General features: G+C 38.7%; 1 protein-coding gene across 2 annotated transcripts in view; it reads right to left on the minus strand.

Moving 5' to 3' along the window:
* Positions 1-2,983: 2,983 nt before the first annotated feature.
* LOC140198957 (transgelin-3-like) overlaps positions 2,984-26,442 on the minus strand; it is a 41,249-nt gene continuing 17,790 nt past the window's right edge. Inside the window, exons 1-6 of one of the 2 annotated variants that reach the window (XM_072260264.1) lie at positions 12,627-12,713; positions 9,943-10,031; positions 9,191-9,378; positions 5,769-5,943; positions 4,868-4,970; positions 2,984-4,668 (exon numbers count right to left, since the gene is read on the minus strand). In XM_072260264.1, the coding sequence (XP_072116365.1) occupies positions 4,527-4,668; positions 4,868-4,970; positions 5,769-5,943; positions 9,191-9,370 (600 nt within the window). In that variant the 5' untranslated portion in view covers positions 9,371-9,378; positions 9,943-10,031; positions 12,627-12,713 and the 3' untranslated portion in view covers positions 2,984-4,526. Of the gene's footprint in view, positions 4,669-4,867; positions 4,971-5,768; positions 5,944-9,190; positions 9,379-9,942; positions 10,032-12,626; positions 12,714-26,442 lie in introns of those variants that run through there. The other variant, XM_072260265.1, reaches the window with a different exon arrangement.

The raw sequence follows: 26,442 nt of genomic DNA on the forward strand, positions 1-26,442 counted from the left end.
CTGGAGGACATACAAACCCCATTTCCAGAAAAGTTGGGATATTTTCCAAAATGCAATAAAAACAAAAATCTGTGATATGTTAATTCACGTGAACCTTTATTTAACTGACAAAAGTACAAAGAAAAGATTTTCAATAGTTTTACTGATCAACTTAATTGTATTTTGTAAATATACACAAATTTAGAATTTGATGGCTGCAACACACTCAACAAAAGTTGGGACAGAGTTAAAATAAGATTGAAAAGTGCACAGAATATTCAAGTAACACCGGTTTGGAAGACTCCACATTAAGCAGGCTAATTGGTAGCAGGTGAGGTATCATGACTGGGTATAAAAGTAGCGTCCATCAAAGGCTCAGTCTTTGCAAGCAAGGATGGGTCGTAGCTCACCCCTTTGTGCCAAAATTCGTAAGAGAATTGTTAGTCAGTTCAAAAGGAACATTTCTCAACGCAAGATTGCAGAGAATTTAGGTCTTTCAACATCTACAGTACATAATATTGTGAAAAGATTCAGAGACATCTCAGTGCGTAAAGGGCAAGGTCGGAAACCACTGTTGAATGCGTATGATCTTCGAGCCCTCAGGTGGTACTGCCTAAGAAACAGTCATGCTACTGTGACAATTATAGCCACCTGGGCTCGGGAGTACTTCGGAAAACCATTGTCACTCAACACAGTCCATCGCTGCATCCAGAAATGCAACTTGAAACTGTATTATGCAAGGAGGAAGCCATACATCAACTCTATGCAGAAACGCCGGCGAGTTCTCTGGGCATGAACTCATCTCAGATGGACCGAAAGACTGTGGAACCGTGTGCTGTGGTCAGATGAGTCCACATTTCAGCTAGTTTTCGGAAAAAACGGGCATCAAGTTCTCAGTGCCAAAGATGAAAACGACCATCCAGATTGTTATCAGCGAAAGGCGCAAAAGCCAGCATCTGTGATGGTATGGGGGTGCATCCGTGCCCATGTATGTGAAGGTACCATTGATTCTGAGGCGTATATTAGGATTTTAGAGAGACATATGTTGCCATCAAGGCGACGTCTCTTCCCGGGATGTCCATGCTTATTTCAGCAGGACAATGCCAGACTACATTCTGCACAGGCTACAACAGCGTGGTTTTGTGGACACAGAGTGCGTGTGCTTGACTGGCCTGCTGCCAGTCCAGATCTATCTCCTATTGAAAATGTATGGCACATCATGAAGAGGAGAATCAGACAACGGAGACCACGGACTGTCGAGCAGCTGAAGTCTTATATCAAGCAAGAATGGACAAAATTTCCAATTGCAAATCTACTACAATTAGTATCCTCAGTTCCAAAACGATTAAAAAGTGTTATTAAAAGGAAAGGTGATGTAACACAATGGTAAACATGCCTCTGTCCCAACTTTTGTTGAGTGTGTTGCAGCCATCAAGTTCTAAATTTGTGTATATTTACAAAATACAATTAAGTTGGTCAGTAAAACTATTGAAAATCTTTTCTTTGTACTTTTGTCAGTTAAATAAAGGTTCACGTGAATTAACATATCACAGATTTTTGTTTTTATTGCATTTTGGAAAATATCCCAACTTTTCTGGAAATGGGGTTTGTAGATGTGAAGTGAGGTGGGGTTGGGGGGTGGGAGAGAGAGAAAGGAAAGGAAGTTTAGAAATGAGGCTTTAAAAGAAACAGTAACAGGAGCCCAGAAATATGCTGCCAGGGAAAGTGATGGAAGCTGATCCAACAGAAGAGTTTAAGAGGTATTTAAATGGGCATGTAATCAGTCATGGAATGGAGAGCTGTGGACTGACTATGTGCTGGCAGCTGGAATGTCAAAGCCAGCACAGACCAGCAGGTCAAATGGCCTGTTCCTGTGCTATACTGTCCCATGTTCAAGCACAGGTTAGGACTTTATTCCTTGGAGCATAGAAGAATGAAGGGAGATTTGATAGAGGTTTACAAAATTATGAGGGGTATAGACAGTAAATGTGAATAGGCTCTTTCTACTTAGATTAGGAGAGATAAATACAAGAGGACATGGCTTTAGGGTGAAAGGGGAAAGGTTTAGGGAGAACTACTTCACTCAGATAGTGGTGGGAGTGTGGAACAAGTTGCCATCTGACGTGGTAAATGCGGACTCACTCTTAATTTTTAAGAATAAATTGGATAGGTACAAGGATGGGAGAGGTCTGGAGGCTTATGGACTGGATGCAGGTCAATGGGACTAGTGGAATAATGTTTTGGCACAGACTAAAAGGGCCGAATGGCCTGTTTTCTGTGCTGTAGTGTTCTATGGTTTTAACTGTTCTCCTTAGAACAGAAGTAGATGAACAGATAGAGTAGATAGCAAAATTGTGCAGCTGGAACAGTAGATAGACAAAATGGCCATTGGGAAAGTAGTAAGAATCAGGAGACAAAAGAATTGATGCAAAGAACTAAAAGAGACAGGAAAAAATAAACAAGTGTTTAGTATATGGTATGAATTGCTGGATTTGGTGGTAGAGATGACAGGAAGAGAAAGAAAAACTACAAATAATGGCAATATAAAACAAAGTGCTGAAACTTCATTAGACTTTAGCAACTTGCAGAGGGCAACTGATGGATGAATAAGACAAAAGGGAATATTCGCATGCTAAGTTACTGTTTGCAAAATATTTCTGGCTGATAGATTAATTGAGGCCTGAAAGTACAGTACATGCAGATGTTAAATGATGGCATGAGCCACTTTAGGAGAGCCAAAAGCAAGAGGAGAATATTAGATGTGTCCAGTCAATGCAAGAGACCCCTTTAAGCTATCAGACTTCAATTAAGGCAATCTCCATTTCAAATTATGTACTCTACAGGCTATCTTTCTGTATCACTGCTTTGTTTCAGGTTACAGTCAACCACAAGTAATGGGACTGATCAAATTGAAGAAATCTTGTAAACTTTTAGTTCCAAAACACTATATTAAACAATTTTGTTTTCAAACCATAAAATTAAATAAAAATCAAGACAATAGCTTTAACTGAGACCTTTAATAGTGACATTGTGAACAATAAATGGAAGTTTTCTAGAACCGTGAGGATTAGAACTATGGGAAGTTTACAAACGTAGTGTTTCATTGAATTACTTAGAAAACAGTACAGGCTTTGTAAACTCATTTTGAAGCTGAAGTAGTTGATGGGAGAACAGTGCAGTGATGTGATTACGACTTTGCTTAGGACAATGTGTACAACTTCTTAAGCAGGCAATGTTTGACATCCACAGGTTTAAAATGCTCCCTTTTAAAACAATGTTGAAGACACAGAACAGATGAATACATCCAATTAGACTACAGGTATTGGAGATTGTAACTTTCAAACTCTATTGCCATTGATTGAGGACTTTAGATTCCAATTCCATACCAGCACTACTTCAAAGTTCTTTACTGGATCTAGTGGATACATACGAGCACCAGATCTAAGTGAAGCAATTTACACCAGACATATTGGAATAAATTCAAGTCATTCTACATAGTCCACAAGGTTCAAGTTTAACCTCGTTGTTTTTAAAGTAGAATCTCTCTCCTACAAGGATATGGATCAAATCGAAAAAAATAAATAAGTTTCCTTGAGAATTAAGAGCTTTTGTATTTTGAATTGCAAGTAACTAAATTTAATCATTGACAGTCACCTTACACTACAAAATAAAAATTCTAAATTACTTACATTACCACATTGTCTTAAGTGTGTAATGCAGAACATGATTCAGAATTAGGGACTATTTAACAAACATCTTTCCATACAGGGGAAATTCACCAATATCAGAAGAAGACAAGTAGGATTAAAACTGTGTGCAAGCTGACATATCTCCACAATTTTAGATAGAGGATTAAACATGTGCACATCAGCCAATTCCAGAAATTGAATTTTTGGTCATTTGATTCAGTTACAATGTAATGTTATCATCAGTAACAGTGGAGTTAATTTCATTTCAAACACCAAGCATAGTTTTGGCAACAAAAGAAAACCTCTGGTAAGCAAGAGCTGCAGATGATTCTATTCCGTTTAGCTATTCAGCAGCCACTACCTGGCTAATTCCATTTCCCTGAAGTCCTTACACAAATTCCCATGACAACTGAATGGATATAATGATTAATTCAAAGATCAAAAGCATATCTACACAAAACCTGAAATATTCCTTCAATTGAATTTCATGGCAAATCATTCTATTAATGTAAAATACAGACATTTAGAAGTGTTACAAATTCCGCAGGCGAAAGGTGGCACAAAGCACAAATGAGAGTTCTAAAAATTCTCATTCCCAACTCCTCAAGAATACAAGATTCCAGAAATTAACTTGTCAATTGTTAGGTTGGTGGGGTGGGGGAGGGGAGATGATATTTTGAAAACACAAAAACTTTACATTGTTAATGTGGTGGTGCAGCATAGCCACTCGTTGCAATAACAATCCATAAACTGCAAGTTAAAGCAAACAACCTTTTTTGACAGCAATTTAGAATATGGTAGTTTAAGATTAGAGTCCCCAGTCTATTGGATTGTTGTTTCTTGCCAAAGGATGGTGTGCTACATGATCTGTCGGTGCATGCCATAACCAGTCATACCAGACTGAGAGGCTCCCTTGTTACTTCCCATCTGTAGGCCAATAACGCTTTGCCCTTTTCGAAGTTGCTCTTCAGAAAATTCACGCTTGTTGCCCTGAGCTTTCCTGTTAAATAGAGGTACATGTGAATATAGGACATACATTGAGAAAACTTCTTTATTAAAGAAGTGTATTTATAGTTAAAATTGACATTAGAATGTTAGGAAATTGAAATTTTCCATAACTTTGCAAGGCATTGATTTTACTAGACATTAAATGCCATTAAGAATACCTTGGAGATTTAAACATGACACAAAAGTGTTACCTATGGAACCAGTTGGGATCTCCTCGATAAAATCCATCATCTTTGGTTACTGCTACACTACCCAAAGCCATTAGTGTTCTTTGCACTGCAGCCAAATCCTTTCCTACAAGGAAAATAAAGCTTTGTATTGAAAACCTAAAGAATTCAAGATGTAACAAGGTGGCAAGACATCAATAAGATTTCTAAAAGAAAATTAGTATTACTAATTTGATCAGTACTGTTTCATGTTAACCATGCAAAGATTGTTGTCCACTGCAAATATCTTTAATTTTAGGATTAGAAGGATCTAGCAGTTATCTATTTACATTAAAATGAAGCAAATTACATCTTGCATTGCAAACATCCATGGAAGCTTTTTATATGAATCTCTAGTTTCATGACCATAGGATTCTCATTCCCAATATTTTGGATATTTCTCAGAAAAGGAGAAATTAAAGAACCAAAGTCAGTAGAGTTGTCAGTAAAGTTATTCAACAAGAGCAAATTATATTTCTAGATATGAAACCACAAAGTTTATAGAAATAAACAACAAACAAAGCAGCACGAGGAAATCTGCAGATGCAGCATCTTTGGAGATGTTTCTAATTAATGGTCCCAAAATCAACAGAAACTATTACTTGCTCCATAGATCTTGTTTAAACAACTAAATATTTTAACAAGTGAAAAGAATACTGAAAGGGATTTTACACACTAAAATAGTATTTCTATTTGTGTATATAAAAAGAGTGTAAGACAATGTTTGGATGTGATTACAAAGGATTAGGTAGAAAGCCATCCTCCTTTTTGGGGAAAAAAGTATAAGTTCGTCTTTTTTAATCCCTTACTAAACTCAGCCAAAAGTTATTCATTCCCATTTCATAAACTTCTTTTTAAAGCAAAATGAAGCATCAGTGCCTACTACCTTCCCACAGGTCTACAGTCTGGAAGATATCCATTGTTGCAACACCATAATCTTCAGCAGCTTTCAGAAACTGAGAGATTTGTTCCATCTGTTTGAAGGCCATTTTGGTGTCTTGGATTTTTTTAATTGGCTCCTGGCCTTTTGGATAAAGTCCATTTATAACCCTACATAATAACTAAAAAGAAGAGTTAACATTTCATGTGACATTATAAGATGCCTTAAGAACTTAGCAATATATCCAATATAACTTAAGACCAAGGAGAATTTTAATTTTCCACTGAATAACAAAGAGTTTGTGAGCTCCTTTCAAATAAAGTAAATTTGAGGCATGTACAACCCTACAACAAATGCCACTACAACCAAGTGAAAAGCTTAACTTTTCTAGCGAAGCCAGTGATAAGCATTCAGATATCGGAAAAGAATTTCCTTTTAAAAAGCAGACAAAATCAAGAACACAAATGATCATGTTGCAGTTTTACTTGACGACAGGGCACTGCAAAATTCATTACATTGCAAGCAATTCAGTCTTAGGATTTTTGCAGAACCATTACTACAATCCATTTATGCTTTTAACAGTTGCACTCTCAAAATCAGATTGCAATGTTAAACTCAAAAATAGAAAAGGAACAAAATCATGCAACTTAATCAAGAATAGTTGTCTCCTTGTTTATAGAAGGCCATTGCAGCTTAGGGAGTAACTGGATACAATATCAGCAAAAGGAGAGCCATGTATGGTGCAATAGGACTGAACTTCTTTCTTGGGAACAAGAATCACAAAAAAAAAAACCAGCAGATAGACTAAATGGCTTCCAGCTGAACAATTTTATTCTGATGGTACCAAACATAAGAAAACCAGGAATTCCTAATTCAGGTTCATATTAATCCTTGCATGATTTTACAGGCCATATTGCTGTACTTCAGATGGCTTCACAGTGCAGCAACTGAAACACATTTTTCTACAAGCTGGATTGGGGGGAAAAAAAACATGGAATCAATCCAAGAGTCTGACATTCTAGTTAACTCAGTGGCAAAGTGCACCATATTATTATTGCATGCAGTTTGTCGATTGTAGAGTTCACTGCACACAGCCTCAAATTAGACAGCACAAAAATCTTGGCTACCATTTGTCTTCAATTGCCCTACAGCAAACTGTCCCGTGATTGGGTTAGGGTTAAGCTGGGGCTATCAGGAGTTGCTGGGGTGGGGCGGCTCGAAGGGCCAGAAAGGCCTACTCCACACCATATCCCTAAATGATAAAAATAGATAAAAGCCCAACTATTTACTCAGTAGATAGCAGTTACCTCAAATCAGCCAGCTTGGGTAATATTTTAAACTAGGATTTAAAGAGAGATCCAAATCAGCGAGGGGCAATCAAACCTTATAACCTTCGAACAGTTATGAAAACTTGACAGGTAATCACCTGCAGGTAATTGAATATTGCCCTCGCCTTGCTCCATCCTCAATGAGCCATCAAAGCTGACTACTTAACTGCCAAAAAAAATTGTCCTGGATTTCTCCTTAATTCTTCAAAGTAAATTATGTATAGAAGTATAATTTATCAAAGTGTTAATTCTTAAAGATGTCTGTTCTAGAACACCCTCACCACCTCCATATTAAATGTATCTTCTAGTACCAAAAAGTGTTTAAAATTTGCTGAAAGTGAAACATTCATATTCATAATGGACCAAAACAGTAATCACAATGAATTCACAACTATGCCCAGTTCTGAACTTTATTTATATAGATGTAGAAATCTTTCTTCCATTGTAAGTTGATACCCAAATACTGTATATCATTGCCTTCTAGCCATGATCTGCAAATCAAATAAAACATTTTTACTTTATAGTTAAGGCTGCATATATTACAAATCAGCTTGAAGTGTAGCATTAAATCTACACTTGTAATATATGCAGCCTTAACTATTAAGTAAATTTTTAGAATTGATTTGCAGATCATGGCTAGGAGGCAAGGATATACTTGGGCACAGCTCAATTAGAATGGAAGGAAGATTTCTACATCTATGTAAATAACTAGAGAGTTTAGAACTGGGCATAGTTGTGAATTCATTGTGATCACTGTCTTGGTCCATTAATAATGAGAATGGTACTATCAGACTTATTAGAAATTGTATTTGAAGGCACTAATATGGAGGCAGTGAGGGTGTAAAAGACATCTTTTAAGAATTAATACTTTGATAAATTTACACTCTGAATTTTCTTCAAAGAATTAAGGAAAAATCCAGTACAACCTTTTTTTTTGCAGTTGTTAGGTAGTCAGCTTTTGTGGCCCATTGAGGATTCGGCAAGGGGGAGGGAGGGGGAGGGAATGTTGACTCAGACCATGAGAGGCCTGCGTCAGGCATTTTCATGCCTTACAAGGTGCAAGTTGGAAGTCTGTGTGGGGCACCACTCTTCGCACAGACACTAGAACAATGTGTGGTTAAGAGCCTTGCTCAAGGACACAAACACGCTGCCACAGCTGAGGCTCGAACTAGCGACCTTGAGATCACTAGACGAACACCTTAAACACTTGGCCACATGCCCAAGGGGAACAACATTCAATTACCAGTACTATGAGCAACATATGGAGATAGATAGATAGATAGATAGATACTTTATTGATCCCAAAGGAAACTACAATGTCACAGTAGCATTACAAGTGCACAGATATACAAAATATTAGAAGAGAAGTAAGAAAGAATAAAAAAAAGTTACCTCAAACAGTCTAACAGGAGGGGGTCATCACTTCCCCGGTCAACTCATAGGTCAACTCATTATAGAGCCTAATGACCGAGGGCAAGAATGACCTCATATCGCGCTCTTTGGAGCAGCGAGCACAAAAGAGAAGATGGCCAAGGACAGACATGATTGAGGTCCTTCATTGCTGCCCTAAATGCCAGCAGCATAACAGGCATTTGGTGATGATGTAGCTTTTTTGCAGGAACTGTTTGCTATTCTTCCTATGAAAGCATACCAAAAGTTTAAATTAAAATAATCACTGGTTTACACTGCAGTATTATGTGTTTGAAATGAGTGCTTATTTGATGTCAGTGCAAGTTATTGAAACATTTTTGAAAATGCAGTAACAAGTACTTCTTTATAACCTCTTCATTTCTTCTCTCCCTCTGCCACGGGGTGGGAATGTCCCAAGTGTTCATGTTCTTTATAACCTCTCCACGTATATCAAACATTTCAGATAGGAAGGAAGCATCATTTCACAATTTACACATTTAGGTACATCATTGCACATGGATGATCATTTCAAATGATGGTAAGTGTTTGGCATTACTTCCCAAAATCTGACATAATCGTTGGGGTGTAGATTTTTGTTAAACTACATCAAATTTAACCAAAGCTTTGTTTCCGATCAGTTCCCACAATATTCAAAGATCAATCAGGAACCGAGGTTTAAATTACACTTACCACACCATCCAGTAGCCACTTCTGAAAGTGGGTTTTTCCAGGATCTGGACGACTTATATTCCCACCACACTGTGCAATGATCCAGTTCACTAATCGTTCTTCCAAGTCTGGATCATACTTCCGTTCAATCTTTTGCTCAACTTCTCTAGTCAAACCATAGCTGGGTCCTCTATTGGCCATTCTGGAAGCTAAAAATGCAAGTAGTCATTTAATATCTAGAAAAGTTAAAGCTACTCATTCTCAATACATTGAACAGTACAGTACATGGTGCAAAGGGAAGTAACGATTGGCGATTTAAATTACTGTGCATTATAGATCACTGCAGTTAAATAGCACTAATTCTGCAGAGCAGTCCATCATAATTAGTTTAGCTGAGTTAATGCATGAGGCTGCATTTAGTGATAACATGCTCCATTTTGAACAAATATTGATTTTTCTTCATTTGATGACTTGGCATTTATACTTTCCACACATTCAAAATATCCTTGAAATTTGTATAAACATCTGTTTGCAAGTGTTTACAATTCAATGTTGATTCACCTCAAAACAAATTTGATCCAGAAACATTTGAACAGTCATGCAGCAATATACCTAACACAACTTCGTATCTTCCACTACAAATTGACTAGCTGCGCACATTTCACACTACCCCTCATGTTAAAGCACAACTAACAAAATTTATCATGTAGTACAGTACTGCCCTGTCAGTTGAATAGCAGGATTCATAGCCATGATAGGAAAATAATTCTAACCTTGTCTTCCACCTGGGTCTTATCATAAAACCCACGGCAATAACTGCTCAGTGAGGTGCTGCGAATGCCAAGTCCAGAGAGTGGGAATGCTGAAGGAGCAAGAACATAGGTTAGCCAATAAATACACAAGCAGAGAAGCTAGGTTCAGAATGGATGTGGCCAGTGAAGAAAAAACTATGGGTACCGAGTTTGGACCAATGCCCAACAGTTAGAGGACTGCATATAAACTGGGAGAAAAATGATGTAGGTACATTAAAAAGTACGACACATATTGACGGAGACATCATCCATTCCTGGGGTAATAAACACAAGTAAAGCAAAGTCTGAAGCATTGCCATGAAGAATTCCTATATCACCATTGTCTAAACTCCAGAGAATATTTGAGAAGCAGAAGTTTAGCATTTGCCCTAAACTAAATGCGGTCAAAACACAGAAGCAAGGTATGCAGAGAAACAACGGCAATTACTTTTACCCAAATTTATCCATTGGGCCTTCTTAAAAGTGAGGAATATTCTTTTGATTTCAGATCAGGAACCACTTTTCCGAATAAGTGGGAAAATTACTCCCTGAAAAGCCAGAGATCAATGGAATCAAATCAAAAGAATGCTGAGTATTGGTACCAAATGGTTTGGAGCAAAGGCAAACATGGTGGCAATCAATTAAAATTGAACATACTGGCAGAACAAATGGAGCTTTGGGTGATGAGCAGGCCAATCACAGCCGTAGCGTGAGATTTTAAAATGCCCACAGAACCAATTCTGTGAAGCGTTCTGGAAATTAATATAGCCATAAGAAATCATTTGTCTCCTGAAGCACTTTACCAGGGTGCTGCATCACAACTTGCTGGTTGCTGAAACCTCAGCTGCCCTCATTGCCATTTTAAGTTATTCAAATACTAAAAAACAGCTGAGTCATTGATTCACTGGAGAATTTGAATCTCAGTAATTAATCAGACTTCTCTGAACAAAGGGATTTGACATGCCAGATCAATTTTTTTTTTGCTCTAAGAGTTGGGCATTCAGTACATGCTACCAAATGTCCAATATTTGTTGGAGTCATTAACCCATTGCACTGTTCGTTTTCAGAACAGCAAGCAATGGCAAGTAAAAGATCTGCAAAATGATGGAATCACTCAGGTCCGAACACCAGTGATGTTGTTAACTGTTCCTCCCTCTACAGATGCTGCTTATTTGGCTGCAGATTTTAACCACACACCCCATTTTTAAAGACTACTGCAAGACCTTTAGTGTTGAAGCTGTGGTACTAATATTGAAAGATTAAAGTCTGAATTAATATCTGAAGAAAACTGGAAACAATGTTTCAGCACTGTGGCTTAAAATCTTATTTCATTTTGACTAAAGTGGCATCCATTTTGTCAAAGAAGAAAGTGCTGGTTCCAAATGACTCCATTTTCACAAAGATTTCCCTATGTTCTCTTCTGATATCTCCCCACACAGGAATAATTTATATTCAATAATCAATCCAACTGTATTAATACCATTCAGCTCCACAATCCTTTACATTTACCTCACACTCTAATGGCTCAACCTTACCCCCCACCCATAAATTGAAGCCTTTAATCCAAAACAAGTACATGTTCTATCACTGGTAGCCAAGGGAATTATTATTTTGTTCTTAGACAAGTACTTTCATGTTTGTTACACAACTTTTTCCTCTTCAATTGAGCACTTATATTTCCCATATTAAAACTAATAAACAAGTTCATCTTTAATTGTTATCATTAAAACTTAAACGGAAAATCTGTATAGTAAATTTGGTATCGAACTGCACTTAAAACGAATACTCTTGGCACAGTCCGGAGAAATTCAGTATTCAGTGAACTGTGCGATTGATTATAGACCTTTTCCAATATGATATATTAAGTATGGTAGTATTTAGATTTCAGCTACAACTAAGAATTAATACCAGTCTATATAGTAAAATGATGCGAATTATAACTACAAATATTTTTCTCAGGTTCCTTCCATGCAATGCCTTGGCCATTTAAGGTATCCCTATAAGTTAGTGAAAGAAAAATGATGAACGGGCAGGAAACCATTCACACCCTTCCCCCTCCCTATTGAAGAGGGCGGATGACACCTCTACCATCTGTCCCGCCCATTACAACAGTCCGCTTTCACTCACTGACAGAATAGGGACGTTCAGTGCACAGAAGAAAGTGAGGTAATTGTAGAAAGTATAATAATAATCTGTTATTCAGCAAAATATAAAAAGGCTATTTCAAAAGTTTTACCAATGCGAGCAAAAGTTAAATGCATATTCACTGTAGTTGGAATCCACTTTAAAAAATGAACATGTTAGAGTTGTTGGAACATGTTAAGAGTTGTGAGAACATGTTTACATTCTGGTCTCACTAAAGTGAATGAAGCTGAACAACAGTAGATAGGATATATATTAGCTGGAAGGCAAAAATAAAAAGCGGGATATCAATGAATAATTTGATTTTATACCAGAAGAAGCGTATTATAATTCTGAAAATGAACGTTACTGCATTGCATTATACCATAAATATTCGGCACTAGTCTAGTTGCGCACATTTGCCAAAACAAAAATCACTGCTTTTCTTTAGTTTGCTATACAAAAGCAATACCACCAGATGTCTTTTTCAGTAGAAAATGCTTTGCGTTTTTCTCTATTCATAATTCACAGTGAGTAAAACCAACCTGAAATTGAGGCGTCCACGAGAAACGCAGTGCGAAATCTAGGGCAGACGATACACCGCGAATTAGGTCGACTGGTGAAAGCACTACCGAGGCCAGCTCTGTAAAGAACCTCAAGAACCGGTTATGCTCTCGAATAACCACACCCCAGAGGTTAGCTGACTGATAGCTTGCTGTTTTGCTACCAACGACGTTAGATGGACGGTTCCAGATGCGCCATACAGCTGGTTATCTGACATTGACCAGGGAGCTGCTGTCTGCTTCCAGGACAATTGAAACCCTGAGTGTAATTTTCACCATTATCAGTCCCCGTGTTTTTCCTCAGCAGATCATTAAACGAAGCCGATGGGCCGGCAATGTGTGCAAAACTGAATCATCATATTTTGTTAGGAATATTGCCGTTTATTAAAGAAAGTTAAATTATTCATTCAAAACACCAGTAATTGAGGGGCGGTGTTTCACTGTGTCTCCAGCTAACAGTGAACTGAATTAATATTTCAAAAATACGCCTGGGGCCGTTAGCTGCGTCAGTTTGACCTTCATTAATATAGATTGCCAATGCACCAAAAAAAAGCTTTCCTAAGTCTAGGTCCTTAATATGTACAAAAAAGATCAAGGCTCTTAATACTGACCCCAAGGTAATCTCACCCTATAATTTTCTTCTGAATTTAAGAATAGCTATTGATCGCTAGTTTGCTTTCTGTTCCTTGCCAATTTCAACTCATCATTGCTGTTATATTGGCCTTCAGTCTTCAATTTTGATTATGTTACTTCAGTGATGCTATCTTCACCAATCCCTTCTATTATTTTGTTCAAACCTCTTTCAAATTACCATTAATAAATCTGGACAGGGTGGGAACACTCTGCAGGTAGACCTTAATTACCTCCACTTAGTAACTAAATGACTATTAAGTGTCTATTCCAAGTCAATATGTAGCCTATTAATTTAGCAGATTATAGGCCATGGCTGCCTTTACCTCTGTCAAATCATAGATGCTAGTCCAGTCCAACACTGCAGCTTATTCAGCAGTATTCTGAGTACAGGAAGTAGAGCACTGAAAAAATAACATGTTTTACTTTCCCTGATATAGAGATAGATGCCTGTGTTTACTATGCATTACTCTGGTTACCCTATGTGTGGTCAGCCTCATATGTTATCATGATGATTTCCAGTGTGAGAGGAGGTGTGACAGCAGATTGCTGGAAGATCTCTGCTTTAGATTGGAGATAGTTCATTATTTTGCCAGGTCACAAGGTACTCAACAACTACTGATGACTTATTTAGGGCCATAATATCATAAGACATAGGAACAGGATTAGCTATTTCAGCCCATCAAGTCTTCACCATTCTAGCAAGCTGATTTATTATCACTCTCAATCCCATTCTCCTATCTTTTTCCCATAATCATTGACACCCTTACCAATCAAGAGCCTAACAACCTCCACTTTAAATATAGCCAGACATTTGGCCTCCACACATTGACCACAGTCTGTCTAAAGAAATTCCTTGTCATCTCTGTTTTAAAGGGATGTCCTTGCATTTTGAGGCTGTGCCCTTTGGTCCTAGACTCACCCACAATTGGAAACATCCTCTCCTCATCCACGAAATCTAGGTCTTTCAATATTGGTACATTTCAATGAGTTTCACCCTCATTCTTCTAAACTGCAGTGAGTATGGACCCAGAACCATCAAATGCTCCTCATACATTATCCCTTTCATTCCTGCGAACATTCTCAGAAACCTCTGCTGGAACCTCTCCAATGACAGAACATCCCTTCTTAGACAAGGGGCCCAAAGCTATTCACTATTCTCCAAATGTGGTCTGAGCAATGCCATTAAAAGCCTCAACATTACATCCTTGTTTTTGTCTTCTAGTCCTCTTGAAATGAATGTTAGCATCGCACTTTCCTTCCTTACCACCGACTCAACCTGCAAATTAACCTTTAGGGAATCCTGCACAAGGACTCCCAAGTCCCTTTGCATCCTCAGTTTCTGAATTTGCTCCCCGTTTAGAATATATGCTATGCCTTTACTCCTTCTACCAAAGTGCATGACCATATATTTCCCTACACATTATTCCATCTGCTACTTCTTTGCCTACTCTCCCAACCCTTCCAGGTCCCTCTGCAGACTCCCTGCTTCCTTAACACTACCTGCCCCTCCACCTATCTTTATTTCATCCACAAGCATAGCCACTAATTTATCAATTCCACCATCCAGGTCATTAACATATAACAGAAAAGGTAACAGACCCAACACCCAACCCCTGCAGAACACCATTAGTCACTGTCAGCCAAACAGAAAAGTCCCACTCTTTGCCTCTGTCAGCCAGCCAACCTTCAATCCATGCTATTATCTTTCCTGTAATAACATGGATTCTTATCTTGTTAAGCAGACTCGTGTACTGCACTTTATCAAAAGCTTTATGAATATTGAAGTGAACAACATCTACTGACTCTCTATTGTCTATCCTGCCTGTTATTTCCTCCAAAAATTCCAATGGATTTGTTAGACAAGATTTCTCCATAAGACTATAAGACATAGGAGCAGAATTAGGTCATATCGCCCATCCAGTCAGTTCTGCCATTCCATCATAGCTGATGTATTATCCCTCTCACTCATCTCCACTCCCCTCCCTTCTCCATGTAAACTTTGACACCCTCACTAATCAATAATCTATCAACCTCTACCTTAAATATACTCAATGACTTGGCCTCCATAGCTGTCCGTGACAATGAATTCCACAGATTCGCCACCCTCTTCCTAAATAAATTCCTCCTCATCTCTGTTCTAAATGGACATCTCTATATTCTGAGGCTGTGCCCGCTGCTCCTCGACTAACCTACTGTAGATAACAACCTCCCCACAGGGTCTTTTTACCCTTGCAGTTTCTACTCTACTACAAGGATTCTACATCTCACAATCCTTTGCCACCTCTTTCTAAGGATTTGATTTAATTTTTTACCAACAGAGCTTCCCCACCCCCTCTGCCTACATGTCTGTCCTTTCGATACTACGTGTATCCTTGGACGTTAAGCTCACAAATATAATCTTCTTTCAGCCATGACTCAGCGATGCACATGTTGTACACCAATCTTTAATTGTGCTACAGGATCATCTATCTTATTCTGTATACTGCATGCATTCAAACACAACTCCTTTAGTCCTGTATTCATCACTCCTTTTGATTTTGCCCCCATTTTACACTTCAGTTCATCCCACTGACTGCAATTTTGCCCTATCATCTGCCTGTCCTTGCTCACAATCTCACTTCACCATGACAATGACTTGACTTTTATACCGACTACCCCATCCTGAGCCTCATCACTCCATTTCACATCGCCCCTGCCAAATTATTTTAAACCTTCCCCAACAGTTCTAGCAAACCTGCCCGCTAGGATATTGGTCCCCCTCGAGTTCAGGTGTAACCTGTCCCTTTTGTACAGGTCACACCTTCCCCAGAAGAGATCCCAATGATCCAGAAATCTGAAACCTTGATCCCCTACATGACCTCCTCAGCCATTCATTCATCTGTACTATCATCCTTTTCCTACTCTGACTGGCACGTGGCACTGGGAGTAATCCAGAGATTATTTCCTTGGGGGTCCTGCTCTTCAGTCTCATCCTTAACTCTTTATACTCACCGTGTAGGACCTCTTCCCATTTCTACCCATGTCATTGGTGCCAGTGTGCACCACGACATCTGAGTGCGCACCCACCCCCTTGAGAATCTTCTGCAGCCGCTCTGAGATATCCTGGACCCTAGCACCAGGGAGGCAATGCACCATCCTGGCTTCTCATTCACAGACACAGAGTCTCCTGTCTGTCCCCCTAACTACTGAATCTCCTATCACTATCACTGTGACAGACTTTTCCCTTCCCTGCGAGACTCAGAGCTGGCCACAGTGCCACTGGCCTGGCTGCTGCTGCTGCCGTGCCCTGATAGGTCATCCCCCCCACCCCACCCAGCACTATCCAAAAGGGTATACTTGTTGCTGAGGGGAATGACCACAGGGGATCCCAGCACTTACTCCCTTGCTTCTCCTGGTGATCACTAACCTACTGTCTGAAGCTTGCATTCTGCATGTGACCACCTTAGTAAAAGTCTCATCTATGAGGTTTTCAGGTTCCAGATGGTCCTGAGTGCATCCAGCTCCAGCCTCAGTTCCTCGACCTTGTCCAGTCAGGAGCTGAAGTTGGGCGCACTTTCCACAGATGCAGTCATCAGAGAAACCATTAGGTATCCTGCAATCCTTCATCTCACCAAAGTAGCATTCTACTGCTCTAACTACCATTCTGCCTACGCTCGTTATACTTCTAACTTCTCAAGTTTAAGTTCCAGACTGCACCTGTTCTCACCTAAGCCAGTCAAGCCAAAGCCTGGCCACTCTGACACTGTCCACTCCAACAATGGCCACTCTCCTTTCACCTTGCTTCTTTTTATTGGCCCCTGCAGAATGCATAAGAGTTCATTACGATTGCTGCCCGCTGAAAAGTTCCAAAAGGCCCTGACCTGTTTTTAAGCCTTGTACTGCCTCACCAACAATCTTTTGCGATGTTTGCAGTCTGCCCTCAGGGAAACCATACTGACCTTGCCCTATTTTATCATGAGCCTCCAAGTACCCTGAACCCTCATCTTTAATAATGGACTCGAACATTAAGTCAATCAGTAAAGTCAGTGTACATTTAGTCTCACATTTGCTAGCAGGACCCTTATAGTGTCTCATGCATTGACTGTTATTTGAGTGGGGTATCTGTAAACTGCTCTCACCCAAACTGTTCCAACATTTATGCCAGCATCTACCATTTCTTTACAGATGCACACTTATCATCATGCCTCCAGCACTGGTCTGAGAATCCCAAAACAATTACAATCAGTCCCACGACTGATACATCATCCAGCAGGTCATGGATTTTCAAGAACTACAGGCACCTTTTAAATATGATGAGAGTTTCTGTCTTTACCACCCTAGCTGGCAGTACATTCCAAACCCTATCACTCTCTGGGTAACTTTTCTTCCTTCACCATCCTTCTAATCCTAGCAATGATTACAAAGAATCCTTAACCACTGTTTATTTGTTCCTTCAAATAAGCAGAAGCTGGCCTGTCATATTTACTCTGTGTCGGTCAATTATGCCCCCATTCAGCTTCATCTCTTCCAAAAAGCATAACTCCAGTTTAACCAAACTTTTCTTAGAACTAACCTTTTCTAGTTTCGGTGATTTCCTTGTGAATCTCTTCTCCAATGCAATTATATCATTCTTATAAAGGCATTAGCAGGACTATACACAATACTTGAAAGTAGCCAGACAAGTGCTATTTATAACTCTAGCCATTAACTTCCAACTCTTAAATTCCATACCTTGGCTAATCAAGGACAGCATCTTGTACCATCCTTTCTTTCCTGTACTGACACCTGTAAGTATTTGTGGATACGAATGTCAATTTATTAATATTCTCCCATTTATTGTTTACTCAGTGGCCACTTTATTAAGTACATTTGCTTGTTAACGCAAATATCTGATCACCGAAACACATGGCGACAACTCAATGCATAAAATCATGCAGACATGGTCAAGAAGTTCAGTTGTTGTTCAGACCAAACATCATAATGGGGAAAAATATGATCTAGGTGATTTTGACTGTGGAAAAATTGTTGGCGCCAGACTGGGTGACTTGAGTATCTCAGAAATTGCAGATCTGCTGGAATTTTCATGCACAAGAGTCCTAGAGTTTACAGAGAATGGTGCAAGAAACAAGAAACATGCAGTGACCAGCAGTCCTGTGGGTGAAAACGCCTTGGTAATGAGAGATCACGAGGAGAATGGCCTGACTGGTTAAAGTGACAGGTAGGTGACAGTAACTCAAGTAAACATACGTTACAACAGTGGTGTGCAAAAGAACATCTCTGATTTCTACAGATGTACGGTGGAGAGCATTCCAACTGCTTGTACTACAATGCACAGGATCAAAAGAGGCTTCAGAGAATTATAGGCTCACTCACCCCATTTCGGGCACAGGCCTCCACATCAGCAAAGACACCTTCCAAAGATGTTGCCTCAATAAGGTGGCATCCATCATTAAGGACTCTTAGCATCTGGGACATGCTTTCTTCTCATTACTACCATCAGAGAGAAGGTAAAGGAGCCTGAGAAAACAAGCTCAACATTTTAAGAACAGCTTCTTCCCCTCAATAACAGACTTCTGAAGGGTCCATGGCCTATGAACCTCACTATTCTTCTTTCACATTATTAATTTAATTTAACTGTAACTTATTGTAATTTGTTAACCCTGCACTGTACAGCAATCACTAAACAAGTTTCACAACTTACGTCAGTGACAATAATTCTGATTCTGCTGGGTTTCTGTTAGGTTATGGGTTAGTTCATGAAGGAAGCAGAATTGGTGACAGGACTGAGATTGTGATAATAATTTATTTACAGCAAAGTCATGGAAATCATTGCATATACTCCACACTTAACACACGTATTTCTGTGTGAATTAAACCTTTGCAATAAGTCTGCATATTCATTGGTTCATTGAAGATTCAGTTCCTAAGTCCTGACTATAAATTTACAGACCATTATATTGTGGAAACAAACTTTATTCTTGAAGAATATACAGGTTGGTAAGTTCATTACGCTTGGTGTGTAGCAGAATTGTAGAACGTGGGAAAGTTGGAAATATGCTGAGAATTCATAGGATGAGTATAATCATTGGGCTGAAAAACCTGTTTCCATGCTGTATGAATCTTTGACATAATGGCTATTATTTGTTAGGTATAATAGATAATTATTACCTGTAACAGACAGGAGATGATAAATGTCAAGTCATTTTCACATACACAGGTGCCAGACTGACAAACTCTACAAGTGAGAATCTAACTAGCCACCTTAACATTTGATGGCCTTAGCATCGAGTCCTTCACCATCAATAAACTGAAGTTCACCATTAACTAGAAATTCAATGGAGCCAAGTCTTTCTGCTATGAACAAGGCACAAATCAGAACTGAAGTGGAATTTTCCTCACCTGCCCGATGGATCCAGTGCCGACAACTCAAGAAGTTCAAACAGTATTCAGGACAAAGCAGAACATTTATTCCCTCCGTCACCAATGCACAGTGGCTGCAGTTTGTCCCACTTCAGTTACTGCCACGTCTCCCTTACTATCCTGCCTTGGAAATATATCATTAATAACTTGATCTAAGCCATCTCATTTTCTTCAATGGCAAGTGGAATTTAAAGCAGAAAGTTTTGGTACATCAAACAAGCAGGAATATTGAACAAATGAAAGGATATCGAGAAATTGGCATATCTGTATATATCCGCAAATGCTTAAAGATGGCAGTATAAGTAAGAAAAAGTGATTAAAGGGGCAGTATAAGATGCTTTCTTTTCTTAGCCAAGGTATGAAATAGGTGTTAAATATATATAGTGTTTGTTTGCCACAGTCTGAACACTGCTTGCAGTTCTACTCACCCCTTTAGAAGACATAGGAGAAGAGGGAATTCACAAGGATAGTGCCAGGACTGGAAACGTTTAATTATAAGAAAAGTTTGGGTAGGCTGCAGTTATATTCTTTGGAATAGAAGGATTGCAGTGGTTCTAGAAAGTGCACAAGCCAATCACCACCTTCTTAAGAGCAATTAGAAATGGGCGGTAAATGCTGAGTTTACTGGTGACACACAGATTCCAAAAGTGAATACGAAAGATATATTATCTACATTTTATTCCCCCTCCCCCACTGTTTTAGCAGATTTGCAGATGTGCATCCAATCAGATCTGAATTATCTTCATGTAAAATCATACTGTAATGCCATAAGTTATTTACAAAATTAACAAAAACACTTATTGATGTAGGCAACTATCATCCAAAATCCCAGGATTTCTTATTTGCAGAAATAAACCAACATCAAGAGAATATTGATCTGGCTAATAATATTCCAGCACTCATCTGAAGGGAGCATTCATCTGAAACAGTGAAAAGATTTCATGCAATAATCTATAGAAACGAGTTTTAGCTCAGTTTTGACTAATCATCAAATAAGGGAAAACTTATTTTCTTTTCAGGTCTGGAAACTGAATTGCATTTTTGTTATTTTCTTTCCTTAGGATTACAGTGGAGATTCCTATAAAATATTGCAATATGATATAGCATAAGTTAAGATAAAATGGTTGAATATATGCATGCACAATTCTATTATCAGCACAACCCTATTTTAATTTCCCTTTAGGAGAGGATCCCAGGCATTCAAATGTCTCTATAAATTAATTTGTTTTGTTGAATTGTGAAGTGATATTTGCACCTTGAATGTGTCAGCTTCATGCAAAATGCAGAATCAGATTTATTATCTTGATGGTTTATACTACTTGAAATGTGTTGTTTTACAGCGGCAGTACAGTGCAAAGACATAAAATTACTAAAAATTACAAAACAAATAAGTAGTGTACAAAAAAAATAATGAGGTAGTGTTCTTGGGTCCTTGGACCATCCAGAAATCTGGTGGCAGAGGAGAAAAAGTGTTTCAATGAATTGTAGCAAGATTTACTAAATGAATTGTGCACAATGATGGTGCACAAGGCCCTCTGCTGTTCATTTCTAAATCATTATTTAATATTTAAATTACTTGGAATGAAATATTATTTATATATAACTAGTACTGAAGCACAATTACAGTGTGTGCTCTCTTCATAAAAACAAATAATATAGAGTGCAGAGAATTCCTGTGTTTACCTATTGAGGTTGCACACAAGCCAATAAAAATGTGTCACTTTCAAAGGTGACATATAATCGCTGTTTAATAATATTATAGGTTCTAAATTGAAATGGTTAAGCAACAAAAAGAATTCAAATGGATGAAACTAAATGCCTCTGGTTTACAACAATTTTATATACAAATTACAAGTGTTGCATATTTCTAAATGCCACCTTTTAATAATTTTGATAGTAAAATAAAATTATCAGTGTAAGTATGGATGCTTAAGTTCCGATTACAATGGATTTTCATTAGCTCTCCCTAGGGATAGTTAAATGAGGACAGGCTAAATATAAAATCCAGCCTATTTACCATGCCCATTTAACCCAGGGAGAAGTTCAGAGGGCAAATGAGGAACCCTATTCGGAGAGTGCTGTGACAGGCAGATTAGATATAATAAATAAATAAATAAATAGCAGTACTAGCACAGTATCTCTGAGTAATCAATGCATCGTGTCACGAATGGCATCAAAAACACATAAGACTGCTAGGAAAGAGCCCTTACCAAAAGTGGAGAGAGGAAACTACCGGTAGTTCTGCTATTTGTAAGAATGAATATGTATACGCAGTCAGGCTTCTGAATTTATTAATATTATGGGAGCTTGTTCATGTAGGAGATAACCAAATTCAAATTTTCTCAACCCAAGAAGAACCAGTAAGAGTTTTCCATTAATCCTATCAATACAGGATTAAAGAATCAAATAAAAGTACTTGAAGGAAAAGCAATCAATCTGGTGTTGATTTGCTTCCCCTTTTCACTGTACCCCTTTAAACCGCAGTTTTAAAAACTGGCCGATTCTCTTTTCAAGTAGGTATTCTTCACTGTGCAGAATATACACTCATTGTTATTAGTAGAAACAGAGATATCATGACCTCCAGTGCTGTCTGTGCAGTTTCTCCCTCTCATCATGTGGCTTTAGTTGCTTCGAACATTACAAAGGCATACCATTCTGTAGGTTAAATGACTGCTGTTAATTACTATTAGTGTAGGTGGGTGGTGAACAATCAGGGTGGAGTCCATCAACGAGTAAATCAACAGATGAACGGGATTGGTGGAATTTCTCTGAAGGCAGGTTTAATGGCTCAAATGCCTCCTTCTATCTCAAAAGAATATCTGAAAATGAGAAACCAATGAATACAAATGGACCAGAAAAGACAATTATAGTTAGAAGACATGACTGTCTTCCCAAGAGGATCGTATTCCTGTTATCATATGTGGATGTTTAAACAGATTGCAGATCGAACTGAAAGAGTCCATTTGATAACCAACTGGACACAAACTGATCAAAATAGACTAGATCATCTGATACAGGAGCTGAGAACGGTGTTTTTGCAACAGGAAAATATAAGGCATAATGCATATATACACATTTCATGGGAATTCTTTAAAAGGTAAAAAGATCAGCTGTCGAAGATCTCTCACCTTAACTTCTGCATCTAACTGCATCCTGAGAATCAGAATCAGGTTATTATCACCAGCATGTGTCGTGAAATTTGTTAACTTAGCAGCAGCAGTACAATGCAGTACATGATAATATAGAAAGAATAAATATATAAGCAAATTATAATGTGTGTGTATGTATGTGTAGAATAGATTAAAAGGTTAAAAGTAGTGCAGAAACAGAAATAATATATTAAAAAAGTGAAGTAGGGTTCATGGGTTCAATCAACACACACAAAAAATGCTGGTGAACACAGCAGGCCAGGCAGTACAGTCGACGTTTCGGGCCGAGACCCTTCATCAGGTTCAATGTCCATTTAGGAATCATATGGCAGAAGGGAAGAAGCTGTTCCCAAATCGTTAACTGTGTGCCATCAGGTTTCTGTACCTCCTTCCTGACAGTAACAATGAGAAGAGGGCATGTCCTGGGTGATTGGGGTCCTTAATAATGGACGCCACCTTTCTGAGGCACCGCTTCTTGAAGATGTCTTGGGTACTACAGAGACTAGTACCCATGATGGAGCTGACTAATTTTACAACTTCTGTAGCTTCTTCCTTATATTGTAAATTTTCAGCATTCTGTTACATCTTCTCTGCATCCTCTCTAAAGCTTCCACAACCTTCCTATAATAAGGTGACCAGAACAGAACACAATACTCCCAAGTGCGGTCTAATCAGAGCTTTGTAGAGCTGCAACAGGGCTGTTCAATTCAATCCCCCAACTAACTGTGAGATGAGGTGCACAAATTGAATTATGGACCAGCCTAGATTGTTCATTACTCCTGTGCATGAGCAGGAATGACAGAAGCAGGCATATATGTAAAGGGCAACGTTGTGCCCATTGGAGAAACTGTGAACCTCTTAGAAAACTATATGGTAAGGGAAATAGATTTGCCTTATTTCATAAGGCATCACTTGTACTGAAGGTTACGGAAGAGACCGTGATGAAGAAGCTATGGATAACCTTTAATAATAGGAGAATAGCAGTAGATAGCCATTGATACTTCATCTGCTGAATGATAGCTATCCATTTTTTCCAATATTTTCATCATGGCAACGCTAACATTTACAACCTGCAACTCACTCTCCACCATCCAAATAGATCATTTTAGAGTGGAGTTAAGATTGGCCTACTTTGGTAGGTCGAGTCTCACACACCAAGTAAGTGATTTCCTTTCATGAAGATTTGTTTCTTACAACTATCATTCAATATCATGAGCACCATTAGTAATATTTATTTTATCTATATATAACCTCATTATATAATACCTGAAATCTTATTCCCCAGAGAAGGGATTGAAGCTTATCTTTCTATCAATAGTTCAGGTCTGACCACTATGTTATAAACAGCACCCACAATGGTTTATTTATCAAACACCTCCAGATTATTCCTCACACTCACTTACAGTGCACCATCACCTTTCCTCTATTTACACATTGTTATCTCTGCCTTTTTTCAATCAATATTTTCATTTTCTCTGACCCACCATATTTTCAACACATATGCTTGAGTTTCATGGCCAGTATGTTTAATTCATACCACTTCCTATCATACTTAATTTCACTAAGAAGATTCACACATCTCTCAAATAACTGGGATCTGCTTCGAATTGCTTACTGTCGACAGCACATGCCATGCTGTTGGCTTTTCGCTCAGCTCTAGGACATCTTGACAATGTCCAATGCCAGAGTGTGTGCATCGAAGGTGAGTGGAGGTCATTTCAAAGGAGATGTGAGTGGCAAAGTTTCTCACACAGAGAGTGGTGGGTGCCTGGAACACACTGCCTGGAGTGGTGGTAGAGGCAGATATTAGGGACTTTTAAGGGTGTTAAATAGACACACGAACATGAGAAGAATGGAAGGATATGGACGTTGTATAGGCAGAAGAGATTATCTTAGACATTCAATTACTAATTCAATTGATTCAGCACAACATTGTGGGCCAAAGGGCCTGTTCCTGCTCTATGTTCTACATATGATCCCCTGTTGGTTCTGATTATTTGAGGTAAACTGATATTTTCAGGTAAGATACATTAGAAGTACTATGCTCTATCCACCTTGAACAATAACAATAAATAAATTTCACCTGGAGTCCAAACTACATTACAGGTTTGTGGTTTAAGTTAAATTTGTTTGTATTAATGGAATCATATTTCCTAATTAATGGAATTTTCAAACTGAGGTTCAGTTACAGGAAGAGCTTCTCCAATTAAGTTATGGAAAAAGAGAAAATAAATGAAAATGTTTTTAAAAACCCATTATTGAAGGGTTTCGGCCAGAAACGTCGACTGTACCTCTTCCTAGAGATGCTGCCTGGCCTGCTGCGTTCACCAGCAACTTTGATGTGTGTTGCTCAAATTTCCAGCATCTGCAGAATTCCTGTTGATTACCCAATTATCTTGTCAACTGGACTGAGATTAGCCTGTATTCTAATCTCGTAAGGTTCCAAATCTGAATCTGAATCAAAGAAGTTCAGATTTCAAAGTAAATTTATTATCAAAGTACATGTATGTCACCACATACAACCATGTTTTCCTGCAGGCATACTCAATAAATCCAAGATTCATAATAGAATCAATGAAAGACCGCATTCAACAGGACGGACAAGCAACCAGCGTGCAAAAGATAAGAAACTGTGCAAATAGAAAAGAAAAAAATGAAATAATAATAATAAATAAGCATAAATATCGAGAACCAGCCAGCAACTTCAGCACAAGGACGGCTTGGATGCTACAATTGTCTTCAGCACCCCGGGTTCATGGTATAAAGAATGGCTGGCACTCAGTCTAGCTACTGGCCAGCAAGGCTTGATGAAATTTTCAGATGGAAACCAGCAAGTTCATTTAACAGTAAAATGAAATTCCGACTGCAGGAGAAGCATCTGTGTAGAGAAAGGAATACAGAGCCAGACCTGGCAACTGTAGTTACAATTGGAGAACAATGCCCACATAATTGTTTCCCAATAGGTTGGAGGTACTTTAAGAAAACAATGAAACTACTGAGCTACATGTGATTGGAACCTGTGATTTACAGCTTGATGGCATGTTTTGAGCGATCTGGCACTTTGCTGTCTCTGAGGGAGTACGATGAGGATTGGAGCAGAGTGCACCACCTGGAAGCCTGGTAGCTTGGAGACCATGGCCAACTCCATTGCTTCTCTCCGACTGAGGGGTCAGGTCAGGTTGAAGTTGACGAGAACGCCAACAAAGGAGGGGCCAGTGTTCGGCGCCATCTACCTTCGTGTGACTGGTCTTCCTCTCCCTCTCGCTAGCTCCTGTCAGAGGAAAGTGCAGGAGACTTGGGATCAACGTTGCCAGGGTTTATCGGTGATGCTGTGTACTCAATTTGGGAGACATTGAGATTCATGTTGCATGTGTTCATGGGACCTGGTTAGTCTTTTCTTCGGCTGTTTTTGAGTGGATTCATTGGGGCGATCAGTGTGGAGAGGAGCGGTTTGATGAAGAATGGCCTTGCGGCCTGCATTGACTAGCAGCGTGACGCTGAACGGAAATAAACCGCTGGTTTGATGTTTGATATTCTGTGTGTGGTTCACCCCCTCTTTGCTGTTTGCACAATTTGTCCTTTTTTATCGTGTTGGGGGTTGATGTTTTCTTAAATGG

Source organism: Mobula birostris, chromosome 6, assembly GCF_030028105.1.
Source record: "Mobula birostris isolate sMobBir1 chromosome 6, sMobBir1.hap1, whole genome shotgun sequence".
Classification (NCBI taxonomy): domain Eukaryota; kingdom Metazoa; phylum Chordata; class Chondrichthyes; order Myliobatiformes; family Myliobatidae; genus Mobula; species Mobula birostris.